General features: G+C 40.4%; 1 protein-coding gene and 1 non-coding gene across 2 annotated transcripts in view; one reads left to right on the plus strand and one right to left on the minus strand.

Annotated features, from left to right (window-relative positions):
- The window catches only part of BPTF (bromodomain PHD finger transcription factor), a 147,698-nt gene that overhangs the window by 10,647 nt on the left and 120,138 nt on the right, over positions 1-16,913 (minus strand). Inside the window, 3 exon segments of the mRNA XM_042966712.1 lie at positions 5,551-5,635; positions 6,471-6,663; positions 10,439-10,767. Coding sequence (XP_042822646.1) covers positions 5,551-5,635; positions 6,471-6,663; positions 10,439-10,767 — 607 coding nt within the window.
- On the plus strand, positions 12,285-12,357 carry TRNAK-CUU. Its single transcript has one exon. It is a non-coding gene; the product is annotated as a tRNA-Lys (tRNA).

The following is a 16,913-nucleotide window of genomic DNA, read 5'->3' on the forward strand; positions in this document are numbered from 1 at the left end:
CTGGGGAGGGGCAGAGAGAGAGGGGGACACAGAATCCGAAGCAGGCTCCAGGCTCTGAACTGTCAGCACAGAGCCCAATGTGGGGCTCGAACTCATGCACGAGATCTTGACCTGAGCCGAAGTCGGACGATCAACCAACTGAGCCACTCAGGCACCCCAAGTGACACTAATGTAACACTTAAGGTGGCAAGGATATAAAGTGTCCACTTAAAGAGAAAAATCTTAGCTGATATGAATAAAAATATTAGTATCTAACACTACAGGTAGTATGCAGAGAGGACTCAAATCATTCAACTGGGACAAAGGTAACTGTTTGGAATATACTGAGCTTAATCTTTTGAAATAACATTAGGTCCTAGGAGAAAGTTGTGTTTGAAGGAAAATTCCACATATGATCTCACATAAAAATCTGGGAGAATATGGGGCGTCTGGGTGGCTCAGTCAGCTAAGTGTCTGACTTTAGCTCAGGTCACTATCTCGTGGTTTGTGGGTTTGAGCCCCGCATTGGGCTCTGTGCTGACAGCTATGAGCCTGGAGTGTGCTTCAGATTCTGTGTTTCCCTCTCTCTCTATGCCCCTCCCCTGCTTGTAAGCTCGCTCTCTCTCTCTCTCTCTCTCTCTCTCAAAAATAAATAAACATTACAAAAAGAAAAAAGAAAAAGGGAAAAAAAAAACCTGGGAGAATAAAAAGCTGGTGATCTCAAATCAATCTAGGTTTGACAGATTGAGAGATAATACAATTTCAAACTAAATTTCCGTGATTATTTTAGAATTTGAGAAAATGATTTTAAAGCCCAAGAATATCTAAGAAACATTCGAAAAATAAAAGTAAAAGGAGAGATTTTAATCTATCAGACATTAAACAAATATTATAAAGCTGTGACAATGGAAAGTGTGGCATTATGTAGGGTGACACAAACGTTAACGAAACTATTCAAAACAGGAATAGACCTAATCATTTTCAGCAGAAGAATTTTATGTATGTCGAAGATGTCATGTCAAATAAGCCGAGGAAGGAAAATTCATTAAGAAACTGGGTTGAGGCGATAAATGATTAGCTGAACTATAGGTGCCATTGACCAATCTGGACAAAATACTAGACTATACTTTAGCTAAACTTCTCTCTTTCCTCCAGAAGCCTTAGCTTTGACCTATTCTCATCGTAACAGACTCAGCCCTTCCTCCATAATCTCTCCTAGAAATAGGCTAATGCAGGGGGCCTGCCCCCAACCACACCACTATTATTCATGCTATTTGCCACATCCCATTCTTCCTAGCCTTGTTTACTCTTCCTTATAAAAGAAAAGCCCTTTTCTGCCTAGCCTTTGAGATGCCTACAGATCTTTGGTTGGCAGATTCTCCCTATTACAATTTCCCCACCTCCATTTATTGTAGTCATCTTCCAAACAAGGTCTGGGGTGCCTGGGTGGCTCAGTCTGTTGAGCATCTGACTTTGGTTCATGTCATGATCTCCCAGTTCCTGGGTCTGGGCCCTGTATCAGGCTCTGTGCTGACAGCTCAGGAGTCTGGAGCCTGCTTTGGATTCTGTGTTTCCCTCTCTGTGCCTTCCCCCATTCGTGCTCTCTCTCAAAAATAAATAAACCAAAAAAAAAAAGAAAAAAAAGAAAAAGAAAAGTAAAGAAAAAAGAAAGAAACTGGGTTGAGGCAATTGCCTCTACAGCTGAAGAAAAAATTCTTCACACTAATGCCAAAGTAATTCCAGCTGGATTAAAATATAAGGACAACGATGAAAACCATAAGGAGGGCTAAAAGGACTACATCATAAATGTAATTAATCACTGAATTGTGCATACTAGGTAGTTATGTTATGTATATTTTGCCACATATGTGCACGCACGCATCTGTCTCTGGCAGTGTCTGTAGGGAGCAGAAAAATACAACCGCAAACATGCTTCCGGCCTCATGAAATCCCAAGCAAGACTTGGGCACGTCTATTGTGTGCAGGGTATGGAGGCTGTACAGAAGAGGGTAAACATCTGACACAACACATCATTCTTGCGCTTAAATTCTGTGTGCTTACCGTCTGGCTAACTTTAATAATGTATGTGAATAGTGCTTGGATGTTTTGTGATTCCAACTTAATTAGATATCCTTTAAAAAGAAAGTACCAGGAGAACATATATGTGAGTATTTATATACCTGGGGAAGCGCAAAAGACTAAAGGCATGACTCCAGAGGCAAAATTCGTAATGATTAATAGATTTAAATCCCAAAACATTAAAAATGATCATATGCCAAAAAAATCAATAAGAAGCTTTTAAAAAACTATTTTTGGGAGAGGCAGAGTGAGTGCGAGTGGGGAGGGGCAGACAGAGAGGAAGAGAGAGAATCCCAAGAAGGCCCTGCGCTGTCAGCATGGAGGCTGACACAGGGCTCGATCCCATGAACCGTGAGGATCACGACCGAAGCCGAAATCAAGAGTTGGACGCTCAACCGACTGAGCCACCCATGTGCATCAGTATGAAACATGTCCCTGGTATATAAAGAGCCCTTAAGGAACACTGACAACAATATGAACATCCCAGAAACATTCTGTATGGGCAAAATACATAAATAGGAAACTCACATCAAGTTCAAACGGTAAGTACACAACACTAATTACTGAAGTCATGCAAAGCCAAAGAACCACATTCTTTGTCCAAATTGGCAGATATTTAAAATTAATACATCAGCCTATTTTCAACAATGACTCCAAGACAGAGAACGAGAGTGGTAGTACACTTCAAATTTTACTCTCTGCACCTCTGTAACATCTATACACCTAACATATTATTTTGAAATAATTATTTTCCAAGAAAATATTTCCTATCAAAAGCACGATAATACTTAGGGTTTTCAAGAGTGGAGAGAGAAGGATACAGTCATACATTACTATTGGAAACGGGTTCAATGTGCTGAAGTGCAATTCAAAAATACCTATCAAAAACGTACGGAGTATAAATACCATTTGACCCAGAAATGCTAATTCTAGGAATTTCTCCTCAGAAAACAAACAAGTGCAGGCAAATGCATGAAAGAAGATATTCACAGAAGTGTTGTTTATAACAGCAAAAACTGCACACCACTGAAAACCCCATTAATAGAGAGGTGATTAAATACAGTATCTTAATTGCATACAATGAAAAATGATGTAGGTCTATACTATAGCTCATGTGAAAAAGGTACTGATAAATTTATAAAGTATGTTATAAAACAGGATTCATTCATATAACCCTATTTCTGTTTAAAAAAATTTATTAGAGCTGCTGATCTTATTGGTTCCCTCCTTCTCTGAAAATAAACTATTTTTAATTAATTACTTTACTTAAAAATTTTTTTTTAATGTTTATTTATTTTTGACAGGGACAGAGAGAGACTGAGTATGAGTGGGGGAGGGGCAGAGAGAGGGAGAGGGAGACACAGAATCCGAATCAGGCTCCAGGCTCCGAGCTGTCAGCACAGAGCCCGACACGGGGCTTGAACTCACGAACCGCGAGATCATGACCTGAGCTGAAGTCGGACGCTTAACCGACTAAGCCACCCAGGCGCCCCAAGCTATTTTCAATTTAGCCTGTATCTTCGCAGACATGTTTATGCATTTCTAAACACATTTATGTGCCCTTACAAAGTATATAATTGTTTGTTGCTTAAAACCTAGGTATTTTTCTGTACCTTTTATTTTTCTTTCAAGAGTATATGTCTTGGAGATCTATATTATCTCCATGTATATACCGAATCACAAGAGAATGTTTATCTTGATGGTTAATAAAGATGAAGGGGGGAAAAAAAAACCCAGAAAACAATCCAGCTCTTTAAGAAAAGAATTTTGGTTAAATAAGTTAAAGTATATTCAATTCACAGACTACAGAAAGTCCTCGAAATCATGTTATTGAAGATTAACGGCACAGTGACGTGTTTGTCAAACAGAGGACAATATTTATTTATTTACTTATTTTTAAGTTTTAATTTTTTTTAGTAATCTCTGCACCCAACGTGGGGCTTAAACTCATGACCCTGAGATCAAAGGCGCATGCTTCCCCTACCGAGCCAGCCAGGCGCCCCTCAAACAAGATGATATGATCTCAATTTTCACACATACACACACATGCACATGCATGCACTCCAAAATGGGATTCAGTGAGGAAAAGATCCAGGCGCGTTCTATCTTTTCCTACTTTGTTTATTTCCTAGTTTTCTTGTAATTGTGTTATGTTAAGAAGGAGAATTATCAGAGCGCCTGGGTGGCTCAGTCGGTGAAGCGTCCGACTCTTGATTTCAGCTCAGGTCATGATTTCACAGTTTGTGGGTTTGAGCCCCATGTCAGGCTCTGCGCTGACAGTGCGGGAGCCTGCTTGGGATTCTCTCTCTGTCTCTCTCTCTGTCTCTCTCTCTCCACCTCTCTCTCTCTGCCCCTCCCCTGCTCCTGCATGTGTGTGCTCTGTCGCTCTCTCTCAAAAATATAACTTAAAAAAAAGCAGTTATCTATCATCTAAATAAATATCCCTAGATATTTCTCAAAAGAGATTACAGAGATGTAAAATATGTACAGGGAGTAGCGTCTTCTACCTTCAACACCAGACCGTTTAGCTGCCTTTTCAGACCGTTTTAGCTAAGCCCTCACGCCTACCTCCCCTTCAGGGTTTCCCCTCTTTGAACTAGTCATCAAACACAAACCCTTCCCGTTTCTTGAAACTGAAATACAACCGACATATGACGCTGTATCAGTTTTCGGTGTACAACATAATTATCTGATTATACGTAGGTACTGCAAAGTGATTGCCCAGTAAGTTTAATTAACATCTATCACCAACCGCATATAGTAAAAAAGTTTTTTTTTTTTTCCCCTCGTGATGAGAACTGCTCAGATAATTCTCTTAGCAACTTGAAAATATACAATAAAATCCTTCTCATTTAGAAGATGGTCAGCTGGAGCTGCTTTTCTCTCTGGCAATTTTGGAAGCTTTGACGTACATTTTAATTTTTATAATTTCATCTGCAGATAAACTACTTTGAATGTAACCACCTGAGGCTGTTCGTCTCAATACGATCACTTGTGACTGTTACTTGTTACCATTTATTTTCCTGGGAAATGAGGATGTATGCTCTTGGATCTCTACCGCAGGCCCATCAAATTTGCTTTCCTTCAGGAAAAGAGGAGGAAGAGGTAACAGGGAGCGATAAGAGACTCAGACCCTGACTCGCTCACTGATTTCACTCATCTTTTATATGGCTGCAGGATGCTCTGCTTCCGTACCACTGATTCAGCTTTTCCTCTATGATGGCCACTGATGTCATTTCTGGTATTTCTGGGATTGACAACGGTACTGTGGTGAACAACATACTTGTGCCCACGCAAATCCTAATAAATGAAATTGCTGGGTCCAAGGGAATGCAGATTTAAACTTAATACACACTCCTAGTACATCCCACAAGTTACCACACCAATTTATTCTTCCACCAGCCTTGCTCAACGTATCGTCACGACGTATCACGCGTGATAGATATCTGCGGAGACTTCTGAAAAAACTCCATATTCAACTCAAGTACCTACCCATAGGTTCCTTAATCACACCGTAATAATCTGGTGCGTCATTAGGATCCACTGGCTCAAGGAAAGGCCAGGCCATCTTATGGGCCTGTGATGGGAGGAGAGAACATCATTATTGTCAGGTCATTGAAGTTTCCCATTTGAATTGCTTTATCAATCAACCCTTAAGCCCCAAAAGTCAGTTTTCAACCTGATAGATGAGATTATTTATAATGTAAACGTGAGTAGAGTTTTGCCCTACTTACAAATCATCTCGGGTGAGCATACTCTGTTATTAACGGTTCTCAAAGGGTTGGTCTGAGGACCTCCACTGTGGGGCTGGGGCACTAGCTTAGAAGACAAGAAGTCTGTCCTCTCATTCCTACATGACAACCTGCTACCGGTAAAACTGGGGTGGAACAGTCACCATTGCGGACGAATGAGGTGTCAGACACGCTAATAAATAACTTCACCCCCATACTGAGACCACTGTTCTCTTTTTAGTTCTTTTTATCTTAAGATTTTATTTTTAAGTAATCTCTACACCTGATGCAGGGCTCGAACGCACAACCCCAAGGTCAAGAGTCGTACGCTCTTTCAACTGAGCCAGCCAGGTGCCCCCTCGCTAGAATCGAATCGAACTGTTTTTCAATCTATGGTAGTGAGGAAAACTTTTCTTTAAAAATTACATTCAGGTTAAAAAAGTGAGTCGTTTTAAATGCGAGTGTCAGGTAGACACCATTCGAGCTAATGTGTGGATACGGTTAACCTGCTCGTGATATCGGCATGTGAAGGACTGAAGTCTGGAGTACCTCACTAGACTGGCTGGAGGTCAGTAAACGATCACAGATTCTGAGACTGGAAGGTTCAAACCCCAGAAATGGCTCCAGAGTCAGCGCTGGCTGATTTCAGCGGCAGACAACGCACACACGGCGTCTTCTTACCTGTAAAGAACGCAGCACCCTTTTCAAGCCCTCGTAATCTTTCTCCGTTAGCGGCGTGAGCACTGTCATGGCATCCTCGGTGGACTGGCACTGTGGACAGACATACTCGTCAATGAGCTCTGCCTCACTCTGCAAGATGCCCACGCAGCGCCCATGGTACCAGTTCTGACACCGATCACAGCCAATATAAAATCTGCAAGATCCGAAATGGAAATGTGAGTTCAAAACAGATGGGATCACATTACTTACATCTACCTTAAAAAGTAAAACATGCACCTGAGAGGACTCTAACTCTGGGTATAAAATAGTTTTAGTATCACAATTGTTTTAATACTTCTGAAGATTGACATTCAAATGTGTTAATTTAGTACTTCTGATGTTAACAAAGCACTAAAAGCTTATTAAGAACGCTGTGTAATACTGGAGAATATGAAGAAAAACGTAAAGCATTTGATTGACTTTAAAGCTCAAAACAAAATAAAGCCGAAAATCTTTCAACTAGTACCGTATCAAATGGGAAGCTGATACTGGCCACCCAACTGGGAGCTCAAAATCCTGTAAGCTAATAACAGAGTCTCAGAGCTTTTACCCAAATTAGTGTTTTTTTCTAACCTACAATAATGCACCATTTCAAACACTGATAAAATCCAAACAAGGCAGGCTGTTTTCATCTCATTCGTTTCTGTTACATATTGAAGAATCAAGTCTACCATTAAACCGTATTTTTTCCCAATGCATCTCAAACATTCGCTATGAAGCAACACAAATTTTGAAGGGGAGGTAAAGAGAGAAAAAGAGAAAAAAAACCGGAAAGGAATTTGTAATGTAAGTGTATAATATATGCAGAAAAATACCTTGCTTTTTATTAAAATAAATAAGTAACCAGTCAGAGCAATTTGGCTTCCTAAATTATTAAATATGATGCTCTTATCAGAACTCACTGTGACTCATCATAAGGTGTTCTGCAGATACAGTACAATTCCTCACTGCTGCCCTCTTGTGCCCGTTTACAATCATTACAGATGTACACATCCATTTTCTTAGCCTCCTTTTCTGTGATGCCAACACATTCTCCATGATACCAGTTAGTACAAAGATCACAGCCAATATAGAACCTAAAAGTATTCACAATGAAAATGACAATGTAATTGTCATTTTGAGCTGCATGATACTTAAACCTGTCTTCCCTGTCCTGATTCACTTTCTTACAGGATAACTTTCTGCAATGAGTCAGCTAAACATCCTGAATCCAACCATTCTACCCCTGGCAAACTACAGCATCTGACACTGTATCAAGTGTGGAAACATAAAATCACTCACATCAATTTCAACAAATACACTGTTTGGTGAAATATGGGTCTTTAAAAACATACTGGACTTGGAAAAAATAAACAACACACTGATGGTAATGTCTCCCTCTTAATGAATGTGTGTAAAACTGTAACAGGCACAAAAACCAAAGCCGAAGAATCAAAGACTTACATCTGTCAAACCTATGCCACAGAAGCCATTTCAAATTCAGGGCTATTTCTTAGATAGGTTTGAAAATGTATCTCACGATTTAAATTTGAAAACGAAGCAAAGCGCAAACACCAAGCAGAAGTTACACTACGAGGAACATGCAGGTCAGCCAGGTGCAAAAGATACATGGTCAAAATATGGCATGAGGAAGACAACTAAGAAAGGTACATGTAGTGACTCACTTTCTACTAAGTCTTCTCAAGAAACACTGGAATTTAACCCAATGGTAACAGATTATGACGTGGGCCAGTTTTTCAGTTAATGTAACGTATGTGACAGTGTGGAGAGTGACCAGGTTAACTAACTGGTAAGGAACTGCTTCGATTCAAAACAGGGGGTACCCGGCGTGGACAGTGATACAGGATAGGTATCCAAAAAGCAAGAGGTTCCACAGTACTTGGCACGGTGGGGGTGTCGGAGTGTGTGACTGAGGGGAATGGCATTCAGTCAGGCCTCCGGGCTTGTGTAACAGAAGGCCCCAAAGGATGGAACGAATGAAAAGCATCTCTATGGTAAACACAGAGTGCATTTAAAAGCGCTGACAGGAGCTGTGTAGGAACGCCATGTAAAAATCATAGCAGGAATTCGCGTGAATCTTAAGGACCCGGACCGGCCTTGCTGACACGGTTCCGCCAAAGTATTTCTTGGCGGATTCCCCGGGAGCAACGAAGCAGTCCTCAAACTTCAAACTAACCTTCCAAACGAATGTAAAGGAGTAGCGTATGGTTGTGTAGTTCATCCCACTCCCATTAATGTTTTTCTTTTGAATTAAGACTCCTCCAGGATTTTTGCTGCTGCCACAGGTGGGGGTTGGGCCTTCCGGGTGTTTTGTATGTTGCCTTCACGAGATGGTGGGCTATGTGTTCTGGAAGTAAGCTCAGGACTTGAATTTCAAGTTTTAGGCATTCTCACTGGCTCCCCAAACCAACCTAGTTTGGTACAAGAGATTATAAAATACTCCTAAAACACAGCAACTCATCCCAACTAGAACAGGGAGTGAATGAACCCGGTATACTGACATTTTAATAACACCCAACTAAAAATATGAACTATCCACAAAATAACGAGGTAGAAGGAGCACATACTTCATGCAACTGAAGTATGACAAAAATGATGGTGTGTGAAATGAATTTCTGTGATGTGAATATTTTAAATAAGCCACGTTTGTCTAATTACTTAAGTAAGCTCCATACACAGATCTTTGTGTAAAGAAAGTAAATCATGTTCCGCTTTATTCTGTAAATCATTATTATTTTGCTTAAAGGGAGGCAACTTATATTAGAACTAAGGGGGAAAAATCAGTTAATAGGGCTCCACCTTTCACATTATATATAATTTCCAAGAGAGACAATGAAAAGGGAAGATGCCTAAGCTGACGTGTCTAATTCGCCACATAGCTAAATCTACCAACAAAACGGTGTGACCTAGAACTTGCACGTTATAATTTTAAATAGCAAGCACTAAGGCAGCTCCAATGTTGTAACTTAAAACCTCACTGAAGAGATCACAATTTTATTCTGTAAATTGGTTAGGCATCCACTTAAGGTAGATATTCAGCATTGCTACTTCTAAAGAATCGTATATTTTTAGCATGATCAAACATTTTGGTCCTGCAAAAAATATCGTAGTTAATCTTGGCTTTAAAAAGCTGGCCTACGTTTAAATGCTCAAAAGGAAAGCTGGACAATGGGTTGAATGATAAGGATAACAAATGAAACTGCATTAATGGATTAGTGTTTCTAAAATCTTGTATCTATATCATCAAATACAAGTCACAACAGTCAAAAAAAGCTTCCAGCTGCCATGCTTATTGTCACATTTTTGAGGGTCATTATTAAGGACTGAGTGAAAACACTCCTAGTATTTTTCTGGCTTTTGTCCCCAGGAAGAAAGTGGGAACTTTGACAAAAATAATATTAAGTTTCAGTATCCCAATACAAAAACCACAGAATTGCTTAAAATTAAACAATAAAAAACCCAAACTACTCGAACTTGAAACCTTGTACACCGTTCATATTCAGATAGTCTCTAAGATGTGATGTTATCATAAGGTTGTGAACAGATTCCAGAAAGGATGCTCTCAACTTTGGGCAGCGATAATAACACACCTCCTTCTCCCGACAGCATTACTGATCGGTTTGGAGTTAATCCAGAGAGAAGAGGAGAAAGCAAAAGAGCAACAGAAAGCTTGTTTTTGACAGAAAAGAATATGATGAAGAACAAACATGGATCATGAACACGTAAAATACAGAAGTTTTACTTTTCCAGTGTCATGTTTAAGAACATCAGATGCAAGACCACAGAGAAAACATTATTGTCCCTACTTCCAGCTACTTTCATTGACATGGCTACCAATACACTCCTTTTCTTCACAACTTTAACACAACTTCACTTTAACAGCTAAGCTTTTAAGAAAATAAACGAAAGCTCAAAAAAGATGTACTCACTTCGATTCATCGTAAGGCGTTTTACAGATACAGTAAAGCTTTGTGTCCTTCTTAGTTTCCTTTGAGGTAGTAGAGATCATTTTCTTCTTCTTGGACTTGGAGCTCGAGTCTCTTTCCTCTTCTCGCTTCCTCTTCTGGGAAGCGGCAGGCAGCGTGGCCGTGGCCGTGGCCGTGGCCAGGGGGCCCGTGTGCTGTGGGGGGGGCGGAGGCGGGGGTGACGGCGGAGGGGCCGGAGGCGCAGGCGGCGCTGCGGGGGAGGGAGCCGCTACCGCTGTGGCCTGCACCAGGTCTTTTTCTTTCTTAACCCTCAGGTCTCTCTTGAGCTCTTCCTGTTGTCAATTAAAGACAATACAAAGCTGTCACCGAACTCCCGTTCATGTCGGACTCGGCCAGAGGACTCTGCGTTACCTCTCTTCTCACCTCCCCTCCCCTTGTCGGAGTGGCTCTGAGGTCAGCCTCGTGTGAGGGGGTCTGTAATTTGAGTGTCATCCTCACTATACCCTGAACCCAGTCAAAACAACGAGAAGTATAAAGCGAAGATTACGAACGACTCGAGATCTGCCAGTATCTTCAAAGGACACCTGCAGAAAGATGATCCAGTTGCTGAAAACAACGTGCCCCGGGCTTGCTCTTTTTGTGCCCTGGTTATTTCTGTTGTTGCTCAGAATGGGATTACAAGTGTCTTCACCCACTAGCTAGCTGCTTTCTTCTGGCGGCTCACCGTCTGTGTCCTTATAAAAATTTCTTTTCAACGCTTATTTATTTTTTTGAGACAGGGAGAGACAGGGCGTGAACGGGGGAGGGTCACAGAGGGAGACACAGAATCCGAAACAGGCTCCGGGCTCCGAGCTGTCGGCACAGAGCCCGACGCGGGGTTCGAACTCACAGACCGTGAGATCGTGACCTGAGCCGAAGTCGGACGCTCAACTGAGCCATCCAGGCGCCCCCGTCTGTGTCCTTATAAACTGAACACGATTCTTAAAATTTGGCCTGACCAGCCACAAGTTGAATGAGACACAGATTTGTCTAATTTATTAGGCTCCTAGGTCTAGAATTTAAAAACGCAGGAAGAGCTATCTTATCAACACACACTCTGATATAAAGTAAAACCCTTACTTCTCTTCACGTGAAATACTTTACAGATACACGTGTTACCTAGTGCCACAACTTATTCTTAGAAATGATGATTATTTCTCTAGAAAAGGCCATTGGCATTGGCATCCATGAACAAACCTGGTGTAAATCAATCACTGCTATGACCAAGCTTTTATTTTTTTAAATTTGTTTATTATTTATTTTGAGATAGAGAGCACGAGCAGGGGAAGGGCAGAGAGACAGGGAGAGAGAGAATCCGAAGCAGGCTCCATGCTGTCAGCACAGAGCCTGATGTGCGGCTCGAACTCATCAACTATGAGATCATGGCCTGAGCTGAAATCGAGAGTCAGATGCTTAACCGACCGTTAAGCATGGTAAGATCTTTTGAATATCACAATAAAAAAAATTTTTACAGTAATTTCTACACCCAACATGCGGCTCGAACTTATGACCCTGGGATCAAAAGTCGCATGTTCCAATGACTGAGCCAGCCAGGCGCCCTGTAAACATCACAAAAATTCTAACAAATAAACCTGAACGGTCCTGGTTTAATGAATCTTATTTTCTCTATTTAGCATCTAGATGGTCCGGTAAGTGAGAAGGTGAGCTGCGTGACTATTCAGCAGCCCTTCTCAATGTAAAAGGTCTAAACCTTGAGTGTCATCTTCCTAATTAATATGATGCGTTTATAACGTAGCGAAATGGATTTTAGTAAAATCAAGATGATCAAGGTGGTTTGATGGGGTGGGGTGCCTGGCTGGCTCATTTGGTAGAGCATGAGACTCTTGATCTCAGGGTCATGAGTTCAAACCTCACATTAGGCAGAGATCACTTAAAAAACCCACAGATGGTACGTTGGGTATACGCTCGACCCCCCTTCAAGAACACACCAATGACAGTAAACTATAAGACAGAGAAAAATCGAAAAGACAGAGCCATGTTCGAGTAAAATAAATGTCTCTATGAAATGGAAACACAATACTGAATGGGGCTAAACCTGCAGGCCCGGTGGACTCCAGGTTCAGAGGTAGGAGGAGGTGGCCCAACAACAACCGGTCTCTGCAGGGAGAAAGGGACTCAACATGCTGCATGGGGGGGGTGGGGGTGGGGTCACGAGAACAGGCTCCCTGCTTGATGTGGGTCTGGCTGCTCTTACACTGGGCTTCCAGGGAGGAAACAGAACTCCTCTCACTTAAATGCCAAATGCAAATCAAATGAAAACATGTGATGTGAAAAAAGGCAAAGTCAGTAACTGAATCTGAATTAATTCCAAATGAAATCAATTTTATAGAACAATTTGACCAAAAACTTCATAATATGTAGGTTTGAGATGTTCAAAGAGCTAAATGAAGGTTTAATTTCTATTAAGAAATGGTAAGAAATTACTTTATCAATAAGAGAAGCAGAGAGGGTTGGAGGAAAGATAAAAAGGTGGAACACAGGACATTTTTAGGGCAGTGGAACTATTCTGTCTGTAACTTGGGTTTGACATTACACATTTGTCAAACTCCCAGGGCTGTGTAACACAAAGAGTGAAACAATGTAAACCGCGGACTTTAGTTAATAGCAATGTACCACCTGGCTCATCAACTGTAACAAATGGCCACACTGATACAAGATGTTAATAATAAACGTGTGTGTGTGTGTGTGTGTGTGTGTGTGTGTGTGTGTGTGTGTTTTGAAGGGGGGTGAGTACACAAGAACTTTCCTGCATAATTTTTCTGTAAATTTCAAACTCTAAAAAACAGCCTATTTAACAAAAAAGACAGACAAGCAGAAATCATACAAGAATAAAGACATAAACAGGGCGCCTGGGTGGCTCAGTTGGTTAAGCATCTGACTTCAGCTCAGGTCACGACCCCATGATTCATGGGTTCGAGCCCCGCATTGAGCTCTGTGCTGGCAGCTCAGAGCCTGGAGCCTGCTTCGGATTCTGCGTCTCCCTCTCTCTCTCTGCCCCACCTCCACTTGCGCTCTGTCTCTTTGTGTCTCTCAAAAATGAATAAACATTAACAAAAATTTTTTTAAGTATAATAAAGATTATGTAATATACGGTTAAGAACACCATCCTGTATAATAGGATATTTACAGAAGCGCTGTTTTTTAAATGGCTGCACACTGTAATGAGTAGAGACATATTCCGTATGTGTTGTCTCTAGTGTGATTCTGTTTTGGTATAAACTGAGTTTACATATGGATACATACATTAAAAATAATGTAAGTTATATTCTGAAATTATTTAACAACAGTCATCTCTGGGGGGTGCAATGACTTTAAATTTTTTTAATGTTTGTTTATTTTTGAGAGAGAAAAAGAGTGCAAGTGGGGGAGGAACAGAGAGAGAGAGAGAGAGAGAGAGAGAGAGAGAGACAGAATCCAAAGGAGGCTCCAGGCTCTGAGCTGTCAGCACAGAGCGTGACGCAGGGCTCGAACTCATGGATCATGAGATCATGACCAGAGCCAAAGTCGGATGCTTAACTGACTGAGCCACCCAGGTGCCCCAACTTACAGAATTTTTTAATGTTTACTTATTTTTGAGAGAGAGAGAGAGAGAGAGAGAGAGAGAGAGAGAGAACACGAATGGGGGAGGGGCACAGAGACAGGGATAGAGAGTGGAGCCTGAGACAGGGTGAAACTCACGAACTGTGAGATCATAACCTGAGCCAAAATCAAGAGTTGGACGCCCAACTGACTGAGCCACCCAGAATCCCTGACTTAGATTATTTTCATTTGTTGGCCAAGCTAATTGTTTTCAAAGACATCTGACTGTACACGTCCAATTTATTTATTTATATGTAAAGAATACAGATGATAAATAAATCCCCATTCTGTGCAGAAGATGGAGTAGGAATAGCATATGACACACATTAGATGTTAAATACCAGCTGCATGAATTGAATGGATAAGTCACATTTATATCCTATTCCGCAAGCTGAATTTTTCACTCAAACTTTTCTCATGGATAATCTCCCCCAAGGAATTAAAGACAAAAAGTACCAATTCTGCAGTCACCATTTTGTTAAAATGGCAGCCCATTGTGTGGACACCCAAATGCATTGAATCCAGTGGTTCCCAACTGAGGTACCTCTAGAGAGTATTTGAGAATGTAGGTGGAGGGGCAAGGTCATTTTTTGGGTTGAAGGTGATACTATCATTTAGTAAATGCTTGGGTTCTTACAGTGTGTAAAAAAAACTGACCTATGGAAAGGGCCTAAAGTCCTTCTGTTGAGAAATCCGATTACTATGTGGATTTCAGGATGATTCCAAACTTTTATTATTATTATTATTATTATTATTATTATTATTATTATTATTAACATTCATTATGTCCTTGCTTACAGATCTTGCCTAATTGTTTCTTAGAAGAATTTCTAGAAGTGAAATTATGGATCAGAATATCCACATTTTAAAGAATTTTCATACACTGATGCAATGTTCTCTAGAAATACATATTTTCTCTAAAACGACACTCTTTTCATTTCATTCCTTGGTATTTAGGTTGACTATCTTTTTGTATATTTATTGGTGTTTGGCATTTTTTAATTTGAAAATTTTGTGTCTCACACATTATTAGAGTGTTTCTTTGTTTTAATTTCTGCTTTATTGAGGTATCCCTGATAAAACTATAAGATATATTTACAGTATACATTGCAGTGACAGGATTTCCCCTCATCTAGTTAACTAATGTTCATCTTTTTCTGTTTTTATGTTCTCCTTTTTCTTACTGACTTAAAGAGCTCTTTAAATTTTAGAAATACTAATTCTGTCATAAATATCATAAAATGTTTTTTTCGTTTGCTATCTGTTTTTCAATATTGTTCATTGTATTTTCTTTATTCCAACAAAAAATTTTTTTTCTGTCTTCAAATCTGTCTTTTTCCTTTAAAGCATTTGAGACCTGTAATGCGTGAGAGTGGTTTTCCCCACTCCAAGATTACAAAGATGACAGGCCTGTTTTCTTCTATTATTTTTGTGGTTTCCTTTTTTACATTAAAATTTTTGATCTGAAACGTATCTTTAAAAAAAAAACCCTCCCTACTTAAAACTTAAAATTTACTCATTTATTTTGAGAGAGAGAGCACGCACAAGTGAGAGAGAATCAGAGAGAAAGAGAGAGACGGAATCCCAAGCAGGCTCCACACTGACAGAATGGAGCCCAATGCAGCTCGAACTCACAAACCGTGAGATCATGATCTGAGCTGAAACCAAGAGTCGGATGCTTAACCAACTGAGTCACCCAGGGGCCCTGAAATGCATCTCACACACAAAAAAATTTTTTTAAATGTTTATTTATTTTTGAGAGAGAGAGAGAGAGAGAGAGAGAGAGAGACAGAGAGTGAGAAGGGGAGGGGCAGAGAGGAAGGGAGACACAGAATCTGAAGCAGGCTCCAGGCTCTGAGCTGTTGGCACAGAGCCCGATGTGGGGCTCAAACCTATGAACTGCAAGATCATGACCTGAGCCGAAGTTGGACGCTTAACCGACTGAGCCACCCAGGTGCCCCTGCTATGAGATGTGCCTTAATTTAAGGTGAGAGGGAATATTTGCTACTAAGAATTGGCTTTTGTTTATTGCCCTTTGACAACAGTTGTAGTCTTGACATTTATCTAGTGAGTGACTGACTACCTCACTGAATCCTCTCATAAAATTTAGGGTGGGGCTGTTGATATAATATTATACATTATGATATTATATATACAATATAATATAATATAATATAATATTGTATCATATACAATAAACATTTTACCTTCTTTTTTTTCTTGACTTAATGCACTATCTAGAAATTTCCGGAGGTAATAAATAATAATGGTGGTTTTCGGCACTGTCACCTGGTTTTTGACTTTAGTGGGAAGGTCTCTTAATGTCTCAGAGTTGTGGAACCATTGGTTGCTGGGCTGATCAATTTAAAAAAAAAAGTACTTCTCATCTTTTTAAAATATACAAGGCACATTTAGGTATGCTTTAGATAGCCTACTTCTAAGAAGCTGTTCAAATATGCATGAATAGATGTCTTCTTTCATTTTTAAATAACCCCCCCAAGCAAGCAGAGGGTTAGCAATGCCTACAGGATCAGTTACAAGACAAGAAAATATGGGGTCTTATTTAACGGGTGCTCTTCTTCTTCTCCTTTTTTTTTTTTAAGTTTGTTTGTTTGTTTATTTATTTATTTATTTTGAGAGAGAGAGAGAGAGAGAGAGAGAGAGAGAGAGAGAGAGAATGAATCCCAAACAGGTTCCACACTATCAGCGCAGAGCCCAATGTGGGGCTTGAACCCATGAACCATGGGATCACGACCCGAGCCAAAACCCATTGTTGGATGCTTAACTGACTAAGCCACCCAGATGCCGCTTATTTAATGGGCACTCTTTATTTTTCATT

This window comes from Panthera tigris, chromosome E1 (assembly GCF_018350195.1).
Source record: "Panthera tigris isolate Pti1 chromosome E1, P.tigris_Pti1_mat1.1, whole genome shotgun sequence".
Lineage (NCBI taxonomy): Eukaryota > Metazoa > Chordata > Mammalia > Carnivora > Felidae > Panthera > Panthera tigris.